Here is a 19,851-nt window from a genome sequence, read left to right on the forward strand (position 1 = left end):
TTACCTGTAAGGGAGGTCTGAGGACAGGTTTGAAAACTAGTGGATAAGACTACACTTTAGGAAAACAAAAATATTGTAAGGGTCTATAGAACTGGTTATTCAATCTTGTGGAAGAAACCAAAATGAAGAAATAGCATGGCTCTTACACACTGCAAACTGAAACTTTAAAATAGCAAAAGAAACTGTATACCCTGGAAATTAAAGAAGTAGCTTGAGAACGTACAAACATTGATAAGCATCAAGAAAATGTCCAAGTTGAAGAATATCTAAATTCCAAAAGAATCCACAGCACCAAGGATATATTAACTACTTCTTTGGAACATCTGGGTCAGTCAGATATTATAAGCAACGTTTCGGGTTAGCATGATTAAGGATTGTTTACCTGAAACGTTGCTTATAATTTCTGACTGACCCAGATGTTGTGAATATATCCTTGGTGCTATGGATTCTTTTGGAATTTGAATGATTGTTTGAATGCCTGCAGTAACCCTTCCCGCGTGCACTAGGACTAAGGTGTTGAGGTGCTGTGTCTTTTGGGATCGCATATGAAGAATACTATCTGACTGGATAGAGGGTGGTGAGCCTTAAAATGTTTTGGAGAAAGCATCAGTCTTCTCATTATTAGAACCAAGTCGGTCTGTGATCAGGAAGTTTGATTCTTGAGAAGAAAAAGGCCTATCTTGCGTGTCAAGGTTGTAAACGGAGGGTACAATGGATCTTCAAGGTTTCTTTTATCTGGAATGATAATGGGATGAGAAGCACCTTCCAAAAACTGTCACCGTTATTTAAGATCCCTCTTTGACTAGCAACTTTCTACCACTTATATTATAGCTCCTTTCTTCTCCAGCTTAATGGCCACAGGATGCATCTTTTCATAACTCTATTCTTGCTGATCAAAAAACATTGCTTCAAGGGCAGAGTCTGATTTATTAACTTCCAAAAACAGGGGATGCTTTTTGTTTTTCAATAATTGTCTTTTCTGTCCATTCTAAACTTGACACATGCTATTATAACTCCGACTACCAGAGAGCAATCCTTATACTCTAGTATAAATCTTTGGTAAAAATTTGCCAAAGTTATACAACTTTTAGACCGCTTTCTTATTAGAGGGAGTGAACCAGGAAATAGTTCCTTCTATTTTACAAGGAGCCGTCCTTGCCTGATTCTGCCAGCAGTATAGACCGTCATGCTTTTACAGTAGATACATTGGAATTACTGTGCAGGATTGGACTAGTTTTTGTCAAGTTCTTCCATGGATGGCTTGGCTGCTGCTTTATTGAATTTAAAGAATAATGGTTTGAAGATAAAGTAGTTTCTACTCTTCTGAATGCCTGAAACCCTCTAAGAGTGCTAGGTAATTTGGTATCTTGATAATTTAATATGAAAACATGAATTTCGTTTAGAATTATTAAATCTTCCTCAGATTTTAGATATTCTCCAAAATTCATCATGATGCTGCAATATTCTTTCTTTTTCTTGTCTTATTTTGTTTTCTCAGTCTTAAATACGTATTTTCTTGTCTTAAACTTGTTTTCTCGGTAATTTAAGACTATTCTGCTTGGTTTTAAATATATTTTTTTTGGGTTGAGGGTTCTTCGGTTGGCATTCATGATTTCCAGAGGCATTTTATCAGAACTTCCCCTTTACTTTTGCACAAGGTGGTTTATTTTGAATGTTCTAAAACTGAGGATTCTTCTCTTCTGTCCAACTCCTAGGAACAAGCACAATACTCTTAAACAGCTAATTTATGATTTAGAACACTTTTCCCAAGTACCCCAACAAGCTAGGTTTTCATTATAACTAGCACAGGTGGTGAAATAATCAGCTGATCGGTAACCATGGTTACTAACCTGCTCTCACTAATAAGTTGATTATTTCACCTGTGCTCTAGTTCAGCTATAATAAAAACCTGGCCCATTAGGAGGACTGGTGATTGAGAAACACTGGTTTAGACCATAGTAATTAAATTGGGTAGTATTTTCTTTTTTCTTTTTATTGTGATGACTGAAAGGGATTGACTTTTTTTTTTTTTTAAATATATATGAACTTGGTGATAAAAATAAACAGGACCCCCCCCCCCCAGGCTGTTGCGGTATCCTGTAGACTTATGCATTCAGCATTTTTTCAGAGCTGCATTTCTTCTTGTAAGATTGAATCATACTATAACCTGGACTTGCACAGATTTTAGTGTACTTCACTTTCACTAGAAGAAATTTGGCTCCGTACAGCTCGAACGTCCGCCTACTTCTGTATTTGGCATTGAATGAAAATGCTGAATGCAAGTCTAGTATCCAGGGTTTGACCTAATAAAGCTTCAGTTGTACAGTTATGTAAGCCTGCCAGTTTCATGCCTTCTTATTAATGACAGCTGGACTTAAAACTAGGAAAAGTTTTATCTTATTACTTTTGAGGATGTTCAAGCTTTAGTACTGACCCACTATTTCTGCATATAGGCTTGTGGCAGTATGAGGAGGAAGCATTTATACTTGTAAATCAATTTAAACTAATTTTAAAGCCTTCTTGTTTCTTTACCTTCACGGTAAACACTTTTTTTTTTTTTAAATAGTTTCTTGCTTAAAGTGCCATAAAACATTTTAAATTATGTTCATATTATAAAAGGGTCAACTGAGGTAAAACAATGAGTGGAAAAAAGTGTTAAGTAGTTTAATAAAGTTTCCAAAAATCTGCAAAATTACTTAAACTTTAGTGTTGCCAAGTGTAGCCTGCTCCACCCTCCTTATCAGTGTCCTAGTCCAAACCTTGTGCTATCATATAACAAAGTGTGCATGTGACCATAATTACTTATGCAAGCAAGGGGGGGGGGGGTTGAAGAGGGACAGCAAGTACTGCTATTGTTGGTTTCCAAGAGGCTTGCTCGTTTCCATGGGGATAATATAACATGCTTTGTGAAAGCTTACAAATTATACTGTGCACTGCTTTAGTCAGGTGCCATGTGACTCTGCCCCCTACCATGCACAAGTGCATTCTGCAGCAGCTATGGCCTGTATAGCATCTTCCATATATGGAGATGCCTGGGGGGGGGGGGAGCGCTTGCTGCTAACAAAACTATGCCTAATTAAAGGGGTTTAATGGGGCTTAAAACAGGAACTGTTTACAGGTAAGCTTTGGCTGCATTATATATTTAGAAACTTTTGTTAGTTAATACTGTTTTGTGTCCCTTTTAACTATGTGTGATCTGGTTCAGGCAAGGGCAGAGTTTAATGGGGCTGTACTCCTTCCTACATTATGAAGAATGCATATGCTATATACACTCAAGTATCTGTTAGTCAGATATGACTGAAATGCTCATTCTTTTTAATTTTAATATAGGGTCTGTAATTTTTTTGGTATTTTGTCTCACACAACTCACTGCACGTTCCTTTTCAACAATAACCCCACACCATTGATATCTCACCCTACCTTCTCTTTTCCTCTATGGTATCCTTCCATGAACTTCTATATCACTCACTCCCCCATCTAACTCTTCTGCCTCCAATCATACCCACTCCTACAAGTCTCACTCTCCTACTACTGCTTGCTGGTGGCGACATCTACCCAAACCCTGGCCCAGTAGCAATCGCCACACTCGCTCAATCTCCTACAGTAAATACTTAAGGTCACGCAATCCTACCAATCTTATCCCCATTAACCCACATCACTTTTCCCCTTTCTTTTCTTGTGCTCCCTGTAACATTTGTTCGGTCTGCAACAAGCTTACATCTGTTCACGACCAGTTTCTAACACTTAAAACCTAGACCAGGGGAGAGGCATGGTGGCAGTGTTGGGATCCTGCTCTACCCCTCCTGCACCTATCAGTACCTCCACTTCCATCTCTTTCCTTCTCCTTTTGAAGTCCACTGCATTTGCCTGTTCTCCTCCTCTCTCTGAGTGCTGGCAGTCCTCTATCACCCTCCTGGACCAACCTCCCAATTCCTTGACAACTTTGCCGCCTGGCTTCATCACTTTCTCTCTTTACAAATATATCCACTTTAATACTCGGGGACTTCAACAACCCCATTGATAAACCGTCAACCTTTGCTGTCTCTAAACTTTTTACTCACATCCTCCTTAGGTCTCTCAAAGTCTACACCATTTCCTACTCGACAGACACTCTATTGACCTGGTATTTTCCTACCTCTGCTCTATATCAGAATTCACCTGTCACCCCTTTCCTGTTTCAGACCATCACCTGCTATCTGATAAGCTTAATATATCGGCTAAACTCACCTCTGCTTCTTGCCCATGCACCTGTAGAAATCTGAGTGCTGTAGATTGGCTTACATTTTCCAAACTTATTAAACATCTCCCTCACACTTCCACTATAACCTGTCCTATACCTTGCTACTGCCCACTATAACAAAACTCTCTCCTCTGCACTAGACACTCCCCTACTGTGCAAAATCATATACCTTCCGCTACAGCACCCTGAAACTGATTTCATCCACTAGAAGTTCATTCTTTGTTCATACACATCTGCCCTTCACTTAGCCAAGCAAACTTAATTCTCTTAAATCTACTCTTTCCTTAAACCATAAACAACTCTTCTCTACTTTCATCTCTCTCCACCTGCACCACCCCCTTCCATCCGTCTTTAGTGCTCAAGACCTGGCAGACTACTTTTTAAACAAAACACCTACTATCCAAAACCCTACACTAACCAGCAATCTTCCAATTCCGCCCTTTAGTCACCCCCTCTGCCACTCTCTGCACCTTCTCTACAGCCAAGGATTAAGTTTGTTCCTTACGATCTTCCTCACGCCTCACTACCTACACTCTCGACCCTATCCCTTCATAGCTAATACCTTCTCTGTCTTCTACCCTGACTCCTGCTCTTACTCACATCTTCAACCTTTCTATTTCTACTGGTTCATTCCCATCTTCTTTCAAACATGCAAAGGTCACTCCCATACTAAAAAAAAAAAAAAAAATTTTTTAAAAAAACCTTCCATGACCCCAATTGTCCTGCAAACTACTGTCCCATATTATTGCTTCCATTAACATCAAAACTCCTGGAAAAGCTAGTTTACGACCGCCTAACCTTCTTCCTATCTTTCCAACTCCATGTTCAACCCCTGCAATCTGGCTACCGCCCCCAACACTCAACTGAAACTGCTCTGCCCAAGGTTACTAAAGATCTTCTTTCTGCTAAAAGCAACTGCCACTACTCTATACTTATCTTACTTGACCACCTACAGACCCTCAGTTCTCTTGTTCTGTCTGTGACACGGCGCGTTGTCTTGGATCCACTCTTATCTTTCTAAAGGGTCCTTTTCTGTGTAATTTGCTGGCCTCGACAACTCTTCAATACCTCTGTCTGTTGGAGTACCTCAAGGCTCTGTCCTGGGTCCTCTACTCTTCTCCATTTATACTTCTCTACTAGGTACACAAGGTAAAGTTAACAGCTGTGGCTGCAAATATCACGTGTATGCTAATGACACTCAGATCTACCTGTCCTCTTTCAAGTCAGTCAGGACTTATCTGGCATTTCTTCCTGGATGGCCTCTCATCACCTAAAGATGAACATGTTAAAGACTGAGCTGCTTCTACCCCCCCCCCCCCCCAAGTTCCACTCCAATTTCTGACATTTCTATCACCATCAACGACATCACCATCTCCCCATCACCCCAAGTCCACTGCCTCATAGTTAAACTTGACTCCAACCTGTCCTTCATCCCTCACATCCAATTGCTTTCTTCATCCTGCCACAACCACCTATGCAATATTTTTAAACTTCACCCGTTTCTGAGCGCTGACACCACAAAACAATTCACTCCCTTGTAATTTTCTGACTTGACTACTGCAATAACCTACTTGCTTCACTGATCAACAAATATACTCCAGCCGCCCACTCAGATCCAACAATAACATGCTCCTTCCATCCTCAATTATCACCTCTTCCGATGCTAGATTGCAGGACTCTCGTGCGGCACCTACCCTCTGGAACGCTTTCCCCTAATCTGCATTCTTTTAAACACTCCCTAAAGACATTTTTGTTCAGGGAAACCTACCACCCAACTCAATACCGAGTTAGATGAGGGCAATTAGGTAAGTGGGAGTAATTTGTTACTAACAGCATTCTCACCCTTGCAGTCACCTGCTTTTTTCTCAACCCCCAATCCTTCCAGATTGAATAGGGACCTCAACTTCTGTATTTGTCAAATTTTGTCTCTTTCAAGTCTGGTATCATTGTTTTATTTAAACAAATTTTACCCTTTGACAGCGTTGCGGAATATGTTGGCGTATAATAATATAAGTATAATAATATAGTCTCATGCCAGTAAATTACTCTTAAACAGTATATGAAAGTAGCTATAAAATAGAAGTTCAGTTTCCATTTTCGTGAGTCCTGTGAGCTTGCTTATTGATAATGAATGGTCTCTAGCACACTAAAGCAGAAGGATTTATTGCTTATTGACTCTACAGGCTGCAGAATTTATTGATTCTGAATTCCTTCCTGGAATGAGCAACAGACAGAGAAATAAAGCAAAGAGAATGGCAAAGTTAATTGCGAAACAGCGATCAAGAGATACCGTTGACACAAATGAAAAAAGGTAGGTTTTTAATTCCATATATAATATAATCCCCTCCACTGGCCCCTCAAAAAAAAAAAGTTGACAGTGTTTTAATAAAAGTTGCATCAGTATTAATTTCTTTTACAGATAGAATTAAAAATGAACATTTTACAATGTAGCATAAATAAGCAAAATAGACTAGAATCCAATAAACTGACAAGCTACCACAGGATCACACTTTGTTGTAGTCATTACTACTCACAAGAGTAAGGCTACTAATATGCTATAGTCTACTGTGTAACTGTCCCTAGCTATAGTCTCTGAATTTTGTAGACTTTTTTGTCATGGTAGCATAGAGAAAAAATAATCAGTTATACAGTTTTTATATTCGCTTACCAGAACATATCATGCCAAATATAATTTGAGGTTCATCGGCCTAAGATTGCTCTCCCAGATGTCTATTTTTAAGGGATCGGTTTCCAGATTAGATTAAAGGGACAGTCTACCCCAAAATATTTGTTTAAAAAGATAGATAATCCCTTTATTACCCACTTTTTACCTCTTTGATTACCTTGTATCTAAGCCTCTGCAGACTGCCCCTTATCTTAGTGCTTTTGACAGTCATACATTTCAGGCAATTAGTGCTGACTCATAAATATTTCACAAGAGTGAGCACACTTATCTATATGACGCACATGAACTAGCACTGTCTAGTTGTGAACTGGCAAAATGCACTGAGATAATAGGTGGCCTTCAAGGGCTTAGAAATTAGCATATGAGCATACCTAGATTTAGTTTTCAACAAAGAAAGCCAAGAGAACAAAGCAAATTTTGATCATCAAAGTAAATTGGAAAGTTGTTAAACTTAATTCCCTATCTGAATCATGAACGTTTATTTTTGACTAGACTGTGCCTTTAAATATACAAGAATGAAACCTATCTCCAAAAGCTAACCACTGACTAGTTTGGGTAGTTGGATGCATGAAAAGGCACAAAATCCTTTATCCAAACAGCTTGGGACCAGAATATATTTGGAGTTTGGAATAGTTGTATGTTTGCATCTGTAAAACAGGACAGCTTGGAGAGGACGGACTTAAGTGTAAACAACAATATTATGTAATTTACGCAATATTTAAATGCTATAATACATCTTATAATGCATTCTAAAGGTAGTTTTATATAATTCTCAATGAGAGGGGTAATACTTTTTTAATACATCTAGACTAGCATTCACATTTTAGAACATAAAAATCAAACCAAAGACACAGACTGATTTACTGGTAGGAAAAAAATAATTTATGCTTACCCGATAAGTTCTTTTCCTTCCTTGCAGGGAGAGTCCACTTCATTCCTTACTGTTGGGTAATATAACACCTGGCCACCAGGAGGAGGCAAAGACACCCCAGCCAAAGGCTTAAATATCCCTCCCACTTCCCCTATCCCCTAGTCATTCTGCCGAGGAAACAAGGAAAAGTAGGAGAAACATCAGGGTATAAAGGTACCAGAAGAAACAATAAAAAGGGAGCCGCCCTTCAAAAAAAATAAAAATACGAGCTGGGTCGTGGACTCTGCTCTCCCTACCAGGAAGGAAAGGAATTTATCTGGTAAGCATAAATTGTTTTCCTTCCGTAAGGCAGGGAGAGTCCACAACTTCATTCCTTACTGTTGAGAAAACTATACCCAAGCTCCAGAGGACACTGAATGAATAACTGGAGGGAACAAAAAGAGACGGACCCTATTCTGAGGGCACCACAGCCTGCAAACTTTTCTCCCGAAAGCCGTTTCAGCCGAAGCAAACACTTCAAACTTGTAAAATTTAGAAAGAGTGTGTAAGGAGGACCAGGTAGCTGCCTTACAAATCTGATCCATAGAGGCTTCATTCTTAAAAGCCCAGGAGGACGCCACTGCTTTAGTGGAATGAGCCGTTATCCTCTCTGGAGGCTGTCGCCCCGCTGTCTCATAAGCTAAGCGGATGACACTCCTCAACCAGAAAGATAGGTAAGTCATAGTAGCCTTCTGCCCCTTATGCTTCCCTGTATAGGTGAGAAACAAAGAGGAAGATTGTCTGTCTGAATTCCTTAGTAGCCTGAAGATAGAAATTCATGGCACAAACCACATCCAGATTGTAAAAGCAAGCGTTATTTCGCTGAAGGAGGATTAGGACTTCTTGATTAATGTTACGGTCCTTAACCAGCTTAGGAAGGAACCCTAATTTAGTACGTAAAACCGCCTTAGCATGGAAAACAAGATAAAGGGAGTCGCATTGTAAAGCCGAAATCTCAAACTCTGCGCGCAGCGGCAATAGCCAGCAAAAAAAGAACCTTCCAAGATAACAATTTAATGTCAACAGTATGCATAGGCTCAAATGGAGCCTGCACCAAAACACTAAGAACAAGATTGAGGCTCCAAGGCGGAGCCCCAGATCTAAACACAGGTCTGATTCTAGTCAGAGCTTTAACAAAGGACTGCACATCCGGAAGCTCAGCCAATCTCTTGTGCAGTAACACCATCAGGGCCGATATCTATCCCTTCAGGGAACTAGCAGACCCTTCTCCAGTCTATCCTGGAGAAAAGATAAAATTCTGGCAACCTTATGCCAGGAAAAGCCATGCTCTTCACACCAGTACAATTAAGTCCTCCATACTTTATGGTAGATACGAGTAAATGGCTTACAAAATTCAACCATAGTGTCAATAACACTCTGAGAACCCTCTCTCGGCTAAGACTAAGCATTCAATCTCCATGCAGTCGGCCTCAGAGAATCTAGATTTTGATGAATGAAGGGACGCTGTATCGGCAGATCTCTGCAACAAGGTAACCTCCACTGAGATGAGGACATCCCCACCAGATCAGCAAACCACGTCCTTCGTGGCCACGATGGAGCAATCAGAATCACTGACGCTCGCTCCTGCTTTATGCGAGGCACCACACGAGGGAGAAATGGTAATGAAGGAAAAAGATATGAGTCTGAACCTCCATGGTTCTGATAGGGCAACTATCAAGTCTGCCTGAGGATCCCTCGACCCGTACCTGGGTAGCTTGGTATTGAGATGGGATGCCATGAATGAGATCTATCTCCGGCGTCCCCCACTCGCTGCATATCTCCTCGGGGTGGAGAGACCACCCTGATTGGAATCTGAAAAACTGGGACGAATCCAGAAGGGGCCAAGTCTTCAAGGCATTGAAGACTGCCCGGAGTGCCAAAATATTGATCGGAAGGGTGGACTCCTTCTGAGTCCACAGCCGAAAGGCTTGTGTCCGTAGTCACAATCTCCCAGGACGGTCTCAAGAAGCATGTGCCTTGGGACAGATGATCTGGACAGAGCCACCAAGAGTGAGTCTCTCGACAGGTTGTCCAGCACAATCTGTTGAGACAGATCTGAATGGTCGCCGTTGCATTGTCTCAGCATGCATAGTTGTAAGGGTCTGAGATGGAATCTGGCGAAAGGAATGTCCATACCGGACACCATTAGTCCGATCAGCTCCATACACTGAGCCACCGAGGGTTTCAAGGAGGCCTGGAGGTCACAACATGCAGAAGTTAGTTTGCAACGTCTCTGATCTGTGAGGAATATTCTTATGGATATGGAGTCTATTATTATCCCCAGGAAATTCAACCTTGTACTTGGAGTAAGAGAACTCTTTTCCAAATTTATCTTCCATCCATGTGATTGAAGAAGATTGAGAAGGGACTCCGAGCGTTCTTCTGCTAGACGAAAAGATGGTGCCTGTTCCAAGGTATCGTTCAGGTAAAGCGCTACTGCAATACCTTGTGTTCTGGCAACAGCTAGAAGAGCCCCCAGAACCTTGAAAATATCCTTGGAGCAGTAGCTAGGCCAAATGGAAGAGCTATGAACTGGTCCAGAAAAGCAAACCTCAGGAACTGAAAATGTTCCCTGTGTATCGGGACATGAAGGTATGCATCCTTCAGGTCTATTGTGGTCATAAACGGTCCTTCCTGAACCAGAGAAAGGATTGACCGTATTGTCTCCATCTTGAAAGAGGGAACTCTCAGAAACCTGTTTAGGCATTTTAGGTCCAGAATTTGGACGAAAAGTTCCCTCCTCCTTTGGAACCACGAAAAGTTTGAATAAAACCCCAAACCTTTCTGCTGTAGGTACCGGGACAATTACTCCTAGAGAGGAGAGATCCTGTACGCAACCTAAGAAGGCAGCCCTCTTCTCTGGTCTTGTAGACAGACTGGAGAGTAGGAATCTGCCCCTGGGCGGATGAGACTTTAATCCTGTCCTGTATCCCTAAGAAACAACCTCCAGGACCCAAGTACATCTTGGAACCAAGTGTCTGGAAAAAAGAGTCTGCCCCAGGATCGGATCGAGTAGGGATCGGGGGCCGCCCCTTCATGCTGATTTGTTCTCGGCGGGCTTCTTAGTCTGTTTGGATTTATTTCATGACTGAGCCGGCTTCCAAGTACTCTTGGGCTGCTCCAAATTTGATGAGGATTGCTACTGTTGTGATTTGTCTGAACGAAAATTAGACAATTGCCGTCCCTTAGGCCTATTTCTTTCATGTAATTAGCAAGAGTCCATGAGCTAGTGACGTATGGGATATACATTCCTACCAGGAGGGGCAAAGTTTCCCAAACCTCAAAATGCCTATAAATACACCCCTCACCACACCCACAAATCAGTTTTACAAACTTTGCCTCCTATGGAGGTGGTGAAGTAAGTTTGTGCTAGATTGTACGTTGATATGCGCTCCGCAGCAGGTTGGAGCCCGGTTTTCCTCTCAGCGTGCAGTGAATGTCAGAGGGATGTGAGGAGAGTATTGCCTGATTGAATTCAATGATCTCCTTCTACGGGGTCTATTTCATAGGTTCTCTGTTATCGGTCGTAGAGATTCATCTCTTACCTCCCTTTTCAGATCAACGATATACTCTTATTTATATACCATTACCTCTGCTGATTTTCGTTTCAGTACTGGTTTGGCTTTCTACAACATGTAGATGAGTGTCCTGGGGTAAGTAAGTCTTATTTTCTGTGACACTCTAAAGCTATGGTTGGGCACTTTTTTTATAAAGTTCTAAATATATGTATTCAAACATTTATTTGCCTTGACTCTATTCTATTTCCGGCGTCATACGTGTCGCCGGAAGTTGCGTCATTTAGGCGCCAAATAATGTGGGCGTCAATTTTGTCTCCAAATCTAAGTCCACATGAAGGTGCGGCCCTCATTCCAGCTCAGCTGGTAGGGGGCAGATTACGTTTTTTCAAAGAAATTTGGATCAATTCCGCCTCTAGTTCTTCTTCCAAGAGTAATCTCCAAGATTCTGAAGGAATGCTCGTTTGTTCTGCTGGTAGCTCCAGCATGGCCTCACAGGTTTTGGTATGCGGATCTTGTCCGGATGGCCTCTTGCCAGCCGTGGACTCTTCCGTTAAGACCATACCTTCTGTCGCAAGGTCCTTTCTTCCATCAGGATCTCAAATCCTTAAATTTAAAGGTATGGAGATTGAACGCTTGATTCTTGGTCAAAGAGGTTTCTCTGACTCTGTGATTAATACTATGTTACAGGCTCGTAAATCTGTATCTAGAGAGATATATTATAGAGTCTGGAAGACTTATATTTCTTGGTGTCTTTCTCATCATTTTTCCTGGCATTCTTTTAGAATTCCGAGAATTTTACAGTTTCTTCAGGATGGTTTAGATAAAGGTTTGTCCGCAAGTTCCTTGAAAGGACAAATCTCTGCTCTTTCTGTTCTTTTTCACAGAAAGATTGCTAATCTTCCTGATATTCATTGTTTTGTACAAGCTTTGGTTCGTATAAAACCTGTCATTAAGTCTATTTCTCCTCTTTGGAGTTTGAGTTTGGTTCTGAGGGCTCTTCAAGCTCCTCCTTTTGAACCCATGCATTCATTGGACATTAAATTACTTTCTTGGAAAGTTTTGTTCCTTTTGGCCATCTCTTCTGCCAGAAGAGTCTCTGAATTATCTGCTCTTTCTTGTGAGTCTCCTTTTCTGATTTTTCATCAGGATAAGGCGGTGTTACGTACTTCTTTTGAATTTTTACCTAAAGTTGTGAATTCCAACAACATTAGTAGAGAAATTGTGGTTCCTTCATTATGTCCTAATCCTAAGAATTCTAAGGAGAAATCGTTGCATTCTTTGGATGTTGTTAGAGCTTTGAAATATTATGTTGAGGCTACTAAGTCTTTCCGAAAGACTTCTAGTCTATTTGTCATCTTTTCCGGTTCTAGAAAAGGTCAGAAAGCTTCTGCCATTTCTTTGGCATCTTGGTTGAAATCCTTAATTCACCATGCTTATGTCGAGTCGGGTAAAACTCCGCCTCAAAGGATTACAGCTCATTCTACTAGGTCAGTTTCTACTTCCTGGGCGTTTAGGAATGAAGCTTCGGTTGATCAGATTTGCAAAGCAGCAACTTGGTCCTCTTTGCATACTTTTACTAAATTCTACCATTTTGATGTGTTTTCTTCTTCTGAAGCAGTTTTTGGTAGAAAAGTACTTCAGGCAGCGGTTTCAGTTTGAATCTTCTGCTTATGTTTTCATTAAACTTTATTTTGGGTGTGGATTATTTTCAGCAGGAATTGGCTGTCTTTATTTTATCCCTCCCTCTCTAGTGACTCTTGCGTGGAAAGATCCACATCTTGGGTAGTCATTATCCCATACGTCACTAGCTCATGGACTCTTGCTAATTACATGAAAGAAAACATAATTTATGTAAGAACTTACCTGATAAATTCATTTCTTTCATATTAGCAAGAGTCCATGAGGCCCACCCTTTTTGGTGGTTATGATTTTTTTGTATAAAGCACAACTATTCCAATTCATTATTTTATATGCTTTCGCACTTTTTTTATCACCCCACTTCTTGGCTATTCATTAAATTGATTTGTGGGTGTGGTGAGGGGTGTATTTATAGGCATTTTGAGGTTTGGGAAACTTTGCCCCTCCTGGTAGGAATGTATATCCCATACGTCACTAGCTCATGGACTCTTGCTAATATGAAAGAAATGAATTTATCAGGTAAGTTCTTACATAAATTATGTTTTTTCCTATCCTGCGGTAGGAAGGCACCTTTCCTTATGGTAACCGTAGAAATAATGGAGTCCAGCCCTGGAACAAATAAAATCTTCCTCTTGAAAGAGAAAGGAGTCTGGATTTAGAAGTCATATCTGCAGACCAAGACTTCAACCAGAGAGCCCTGCGGGCTAGGACCGCAAAGCCAGAAGCCTTTGTATTTTTGCGAATAATCTGCATATTCGTGTCACAGATGGAGTTAGCAATTCTCAGAGCCTTAATTCTCTCCTGAATAGCCTCGAGGGGAGTCTCCACCTCAATGAGCTCCGACAGAGTGTCACACCAATAGGTAGCTGCTCTAGCAACCATGTCTACAGCTGCCGCCAGTTGAAATAAAAACCCTGTATGTTGAAACATCTTCCTCAGAAAGGTTTCCATTTTCTTATCTATAGGCTCTCTAAAAGAACTATTTTCCAGAGGGATAGTAGTACGCTTAGCCAGCGTAGAAATAGTGCCACCCACCTTAGGGATGAAACCCCACAAATCTAATTGAGTCAGGGACCATGAATAATATTTTTTAAAAATAGATGAGGGGGAAAAAGAAGTTCCTATTCTTTCCCATTCGTTACTAATAATGTTAGCCATCTTAACTGGCACAGGAAAATTCAGAGGGACCTTCCTGTCTTCATAAACCCTGTCTAATTTAGGGATCTTAGGTTCCTCAGGGAGTGTTGCCTCTGGAACCTCTAGCGTAGACAGAACCTCCTTTAATAAAATATGTAGATGCTTAATTTTAAATCTGAAGGAGGTTTAGAAACTGAAGTCTCCGACTCAGAAAGTTCACCCTCTGAAGCTACAGAGATTAACTCATCCTTGGATAGTTGGGACATAGTAGCTAAATCCGAAAAATATTTAGATGACTTTAGGTCAGGAGAACTATGTTTAACCTTCCTTTTGCGTTTGCTAGAGCGAGGTAAGGAACTCAGGGCCGCAGACACCGCTGATTGTAACTGTGTGGTAAAGTAACCCGGAAAAAAGCCCCCTCCAGATGGAGGATTAGTTGAGCCGCGTGGAACTGCATGTGGAGTAGGTAGTGTAGAAAGGGTAGTAATCTCTCGGGACCCAGATTCCTGAAAGGTAGACGGCTAAGAGGGGTTAATCGCGCTATGAGTATTAGCAGGCGTGTCTTCCTCCTTTGCCTTTAGAACAGTGCTTAGGCAAATAAAACAAAATTGAGCAGGCGGGCAAACCACGTCCTCCTCACAATATAAACCGGAATTATTCATCAGTACAGAAGGAGCGGAACCTTCTAATGTAATATCAGAGTCCTCCATAGCTAGGATAGATTCACAGAAGGATAGACAAAAAGTAAACTTTTATTAAAAAAAACTGCACCTTTTTATAATCCCAATGGCTGGGACACTCGCCACCTCCTAGACCCAGACAGCTAACAGAACACTCTCCTTAGGAGTGATGTCCGCAGCAGGATCGTAGGAAATGAAAAGACCTCACCTCGTTACGTGGAGCGTAGGACAGGACTTCCCCTGCTATGATAAAGGCACTAAGCTATTATGAGCTGCGCAACACCCAAAAACGAAAGTTAAACCTGTTTGTTCCAAGCCAAAAGCACAGTCTATGAGCCCAAAAAACTCACAATAAAACAGTTAAAAATAAATCCTATCTGTTCCAATAATCTCCCTGAAGGAGATATTAACCCTTGATCCTATCGAGGTATAAAGGAGCCACATTGTGACCCTGTATAGCAATGTATATATATAAAAACAATCTTACCTCCAGGATTCATGGTTTGTGACAGTCTGGCAGCGACGCTTCTGACATGGACTTGAGTGTGTAACGGCAAGCAGTGAAACTCGTCAACACTGATTGCTCAGGAGCTGTTAGGCGACAGTCTAGATGGGTACACGGAAAAACTTTCCCTGCATCTCCAGACTCTTAACTTTCATCAATACTCTCACTGAGAGGTTGACATGATTACTTAAAACTCCAGTCGTTTCTTGAAGGGAAAATACCCATTATAGGACTATTCAAATCTTCTGACACTTCTCTGCCACCTCCTATAGTGGCGAAAGGCAAAGAATAACTGGGGGATAGGGGAAGTGGGAGGGATATTTAAGCCTTTGGCTGGGGTGTCTTTGCCTCCTCCTGGTGGCCAGGTGTTGTATTTTCCAACAGTAAGGAATGAAGTTGTGGACTCTCCCTGCCTTATGGAAGGAAATTGGTCATTTTATTTTTAAAAACAATGAAAGTCAGGGTTTTGGAATTCTAGATTTAGGGATTTTTACCTGTACTATGAAAAAAGTGTTGATCAATAGTGTTCCATTATCTCCAGTATAGCTCTGCTTCCCATTGATGATATAGTATAAAAAACTTAAGTTGAACCATTCTGTTATGGTTGTTTATAAAATAATGGTATCTTTCTTTTTGCACAATTTACCATCATCTTAATCCTTTCATGACTGGCCTAATTTGTCTACATCAGAACAACGTTCCAGTGTAAACAGATTAAAATCATGTGATCATGCATGCGATTGCGAGATTTCAATGATGGGATTAGGTCTGGGGGGTGTGCCTTTGACTCTAGGCACCCCATCCAGGCCTCAATGCCATTCAGGAAGCCCAACGGCTAGGACGTTCCATGTCGTCCTAACCGTGCTAAAGCCCAGCACTGTTAGGACGGCATGGAACATCCTAACATCTGAAAGGTGTTAAAAAGAGATTGTGTATATAAATGACTGTTAATTTTTGACTTAATGTAAATATTTATATTTCTTTTTTAACCTAGTAGTGATAGTACTGATGGGGAACCTGAAGAAAAGCGAAGGAAAGTAACCAATGTAGTCATCAATCAACCTGCTACAGAGTCTAAGGTGTTGATTGATAATGTTCTGGATAACTCTTCTCTTTTTGACGAGGTATGTTGTCTGAGGAATTTTGAACCTATTTCTCCTTTAAAATAATTATTCTGTAAAAATATATTAACAATTTAAAAGGGATATAAAAATAAAATATTTTTTATAGATTTTGCTGTAGAACACTGGCCTGTATGTTTGTGTACACATGTGTATTTTAACCCCTTGCCGTTAGGACGGTATGGAATGTCCTAGCTGTTTGGCTGTCCTGAAGGCATAGCAGCTTCCTAAATGGGATTGCGGTCTGGAGGGCCTGTGTAGTGTCATAGTCATGCCCCCTGACCCGATCCAAACATTGAAATAACACAATCGAATGAAAGATTACGTGATTTAAATTTTTAAATATTTGTTTACATTGGAACTTTGCTCCAATGTAGACAAGAGTCCCGGCAGGAAAGGGTTAATGTGTGCATTAATTTCATTATTTTTATTTTAATTTTTAAATGCTCTAACACACACATCTACAATCTACTTGCACCATTTGCTGCAAGCATGGAGTAAATTGATACACCTTCATTAACACATTGAGCAATACAATTTGCAATTTGTTTTTGAGGAAAAAGTAAATGTGTAGGACTGATTTTAAGCTTCTAATTCTACAAAATAGTTAGTTTGAATTCTTTGTTTCACACCTGTGCAAACTTCTGGGGGGGGGGGGGGGCATTCTTCTAGTGGTTTCCGGTTGTTTTTTTTTGTTTTGTGGTAGACTTTTATGTGTATGAGAAGAAAAAAACCCCACTGAATTTAGTATCTGACATCCTGTTAAGTCTTTCTTTTTTTCTTTTTTTCTTTCTTTTTCTGTCTTTTTCTTATCCCTTGTTTTTTTTATTTTTTTATTCATTCAGACAAATGAATGGCCATTGGAGAGCTTTTGTGAAGAGCTTTGTAACGATCTCTTTAATCCTTCATGGGAGGTGAGTTGACACTCAGAGCACTTGAAAATGCATTTTATCTGCAACTCGTTTGTTTTATCTGGTCCTTCATTGGGTCTTCTAGGGCTTAAACACATAGCAAAAATAAAACTAAAATGATCTACTTAACATTGTTTTCACACTAGAATGTTTCATTAACTTATAGCCAGAGTGCAAAGTAGTGCTTATTTACCATAATTTTATTATTATTATGAGGTATTAATAGAGCGCCAACAGATTCCGCAGCGCTAGTGAACAGGATTACACACACACACTAATATGTCAGTATATGACCGGGTTATAATACAATATATTTAATAATTATTCTTTAAGCAAACCCCCCCCAAAAAAATGCGTATACAAAACAAGATTAATGTAAATTCCTAAATTCTTTATATTAGTTAGAATTATATTTATAGGAACCAGGTTATGAATCAAACTATACACGTTTATGCTATTATAATATGCTATACAAAGATCATAAAAATTACATTTATTCACAATAATCTCCCAAATCAGAGTTGCATTTAAATATCACAATGAGATGCCAAGGTATGGTTTAACTTCCAGACAAATATACTTAAAGGGACAGACTAGACCCAATATTTATTCTTTACTACTTATTGTTACATACCAGACAAGCATCTTGCAACAGGCTCCACATCTATAAGCTTGTAAGAAGCACATGAAACTTTTATATTATCGTTTGTTAGCAACTGAAAATGGCCACCAAGCTCCGCCCACAGCTTTCTTCTTGTCCAGTTAGCTGTTTTCTTGTGTGATAGTTTAGCAGTGCACGTTTACTATTTTTCAGTTAGCTATTTCAAATTGTACATGTGCAGTTTTTTTTTCCTCAGCTGGAAATGCAGGGGACATTTATTGTAGGCGGACCGGCATCAGTTCTAAGAACTTTTGATAGTTATTGTGGCTGTTTAGTGACAGTTTTGTTTGCTTTTTACTTGTAATTTTTATTATAATGTGAGTGATTATTATATAAATCATTTTCTTGTGGCAAGAAAAATTGATTTATATTATTAATAAAGTCTAATAAAGTTTAACTCCTCATTACTTATTAATTTTACACAGCTATGCACCTCCCCCTCATTTAGGGCTAGGTTAGAAGTGGAGAACTAATTTATTGCTCGCTCGATAAATAACCAGCCCTTTACTAGTGGCTGGTTATTGCTACCGCAAGCTTACGGTGGCAATTAATGCTTATAAAATTATTCAGAGATTAGATCTCCGGTTAATTAAATAATTGATTTATATTATTAATGAAGTTAAACTCATTACTTATGAATTTTATTAAATTATTTTTATTGATTTCCCGTCTGTGCACGCATACACAGCTATGCACCTACCCCTCATTTAGGGCTAGGTTACAAGTTAAGAGCTAATTTATCGCTCGCTCGGTAAATAACCAGCCATTACAAGTGGCTGGTTATTGATACTGCGAGCTCACGGTAGAAATTCTTATAAAATGAATCAGATCAGATCTCTGGTTCATTTTATAAATGTCCACCAAAGGACCCCAAAATCAAATGTAATTTACTTTATTAAAAGTAGAGATAGTAGCATCTTTATTTTTTAATAAAATAACTTCAATAATCAGTTATGAAGGTTTAAAGTTGGCAGATGTGGGGTGTTATATCATACTTTTTTTTTTTTTTTTTTTTTATATATATGTGTGCACACACATGCACATAATGCATTTTTATGTTTATTATATACTTATTTGGAGGCATCTGCAAGAACAATAAAAAGAACAATGTGTAAGTGGTAAAAAAGTAATAAACCCTGTAGCCTACACACATACACACACACACATATATATATATATATATATATATATATATATATATATATATATATATAATAATTAGCCATAGATAGATATCCTCATACATTTTTGTTGTTACTACAAGTTATGTAATTTACAACAGGCATGTAACTCTACCTCGAGGCAAGATGTATACAAGCAGTGTTTTATATATTTATATATATATATATATATATATATATATATATATATATATTTTTTATTTGCATTTTGGAAATATGCTTAACTAAAATACGCTGCATTCAATATATATTTATGCTGCATGTTTTATGTAGCTTAAGGTATTAGTTATATGATAAATTATCATATGTGCTAAACAATCTAAATGAAATGTGAAATTTTGTTTATATTAAAGTTAGCACACTCACATATAACTGCACACAATCATGCAAAGAAATAGTGAAGTTTGGTTCTATTTAAATTATTTACCTATACACCTAATACTGCCCATTTATTCATCTGCAGCAGATTTTTCAATAAAAAGTTATACTTTATTTTATCATTATATTGTGACCAATATACAGATGACAAATATAATTTTATTTGCAATTAGAACTGGTAATATTTCTCTTGTAAGATGTATCGAGTCCACGGATTCATCCTTGTGGGATATTCTCCTTCCCAACAGGAAGTGAAAAAGAGAGCACCCACAGCAGAGCTGTCTA

General features: G+C 39.4%; 1 protein-coding gene across 1 annotated transcript in view; it reads left to right on the plus strand.

The window, feature by feature from the left end:
• The window catches only part of BTAF1 (B-TFIID TATA-box binding protein associated factor 1), a gene marked incomplete in the record, with an annotated part of 442,652 nt that overhangs the window by 129,756 nt on the left and 293,045 nt on the right, over positions 1-19,851 (plus strand). Inside the window, 3 exon segments of the mRNA XM_053692938.1 lie at positions 6,424-6,551; positions 16,309-16,438; positions 17,281-17,349. Coding sequence (XP_053548913.1) covers positions 6,424-6,551; positions 16,309-16,438; positions 17,281-17,349 — 327 coding nt within the window.

The sequence above is a fragment of the Bombina bombina genome, chromosome 9 (assembly GCF_027579735.1).
Source record: "Bombina bombina isolate aBomBom1 chromosome 9, aBomBom1.pri, whole genome shotgun sequence".
Lineage (NCBI taxonomy): Eukaryota > Metazoa > Chordata > Amphibia > Anura > Bombinatoridae > Bombina > Bombina bombina.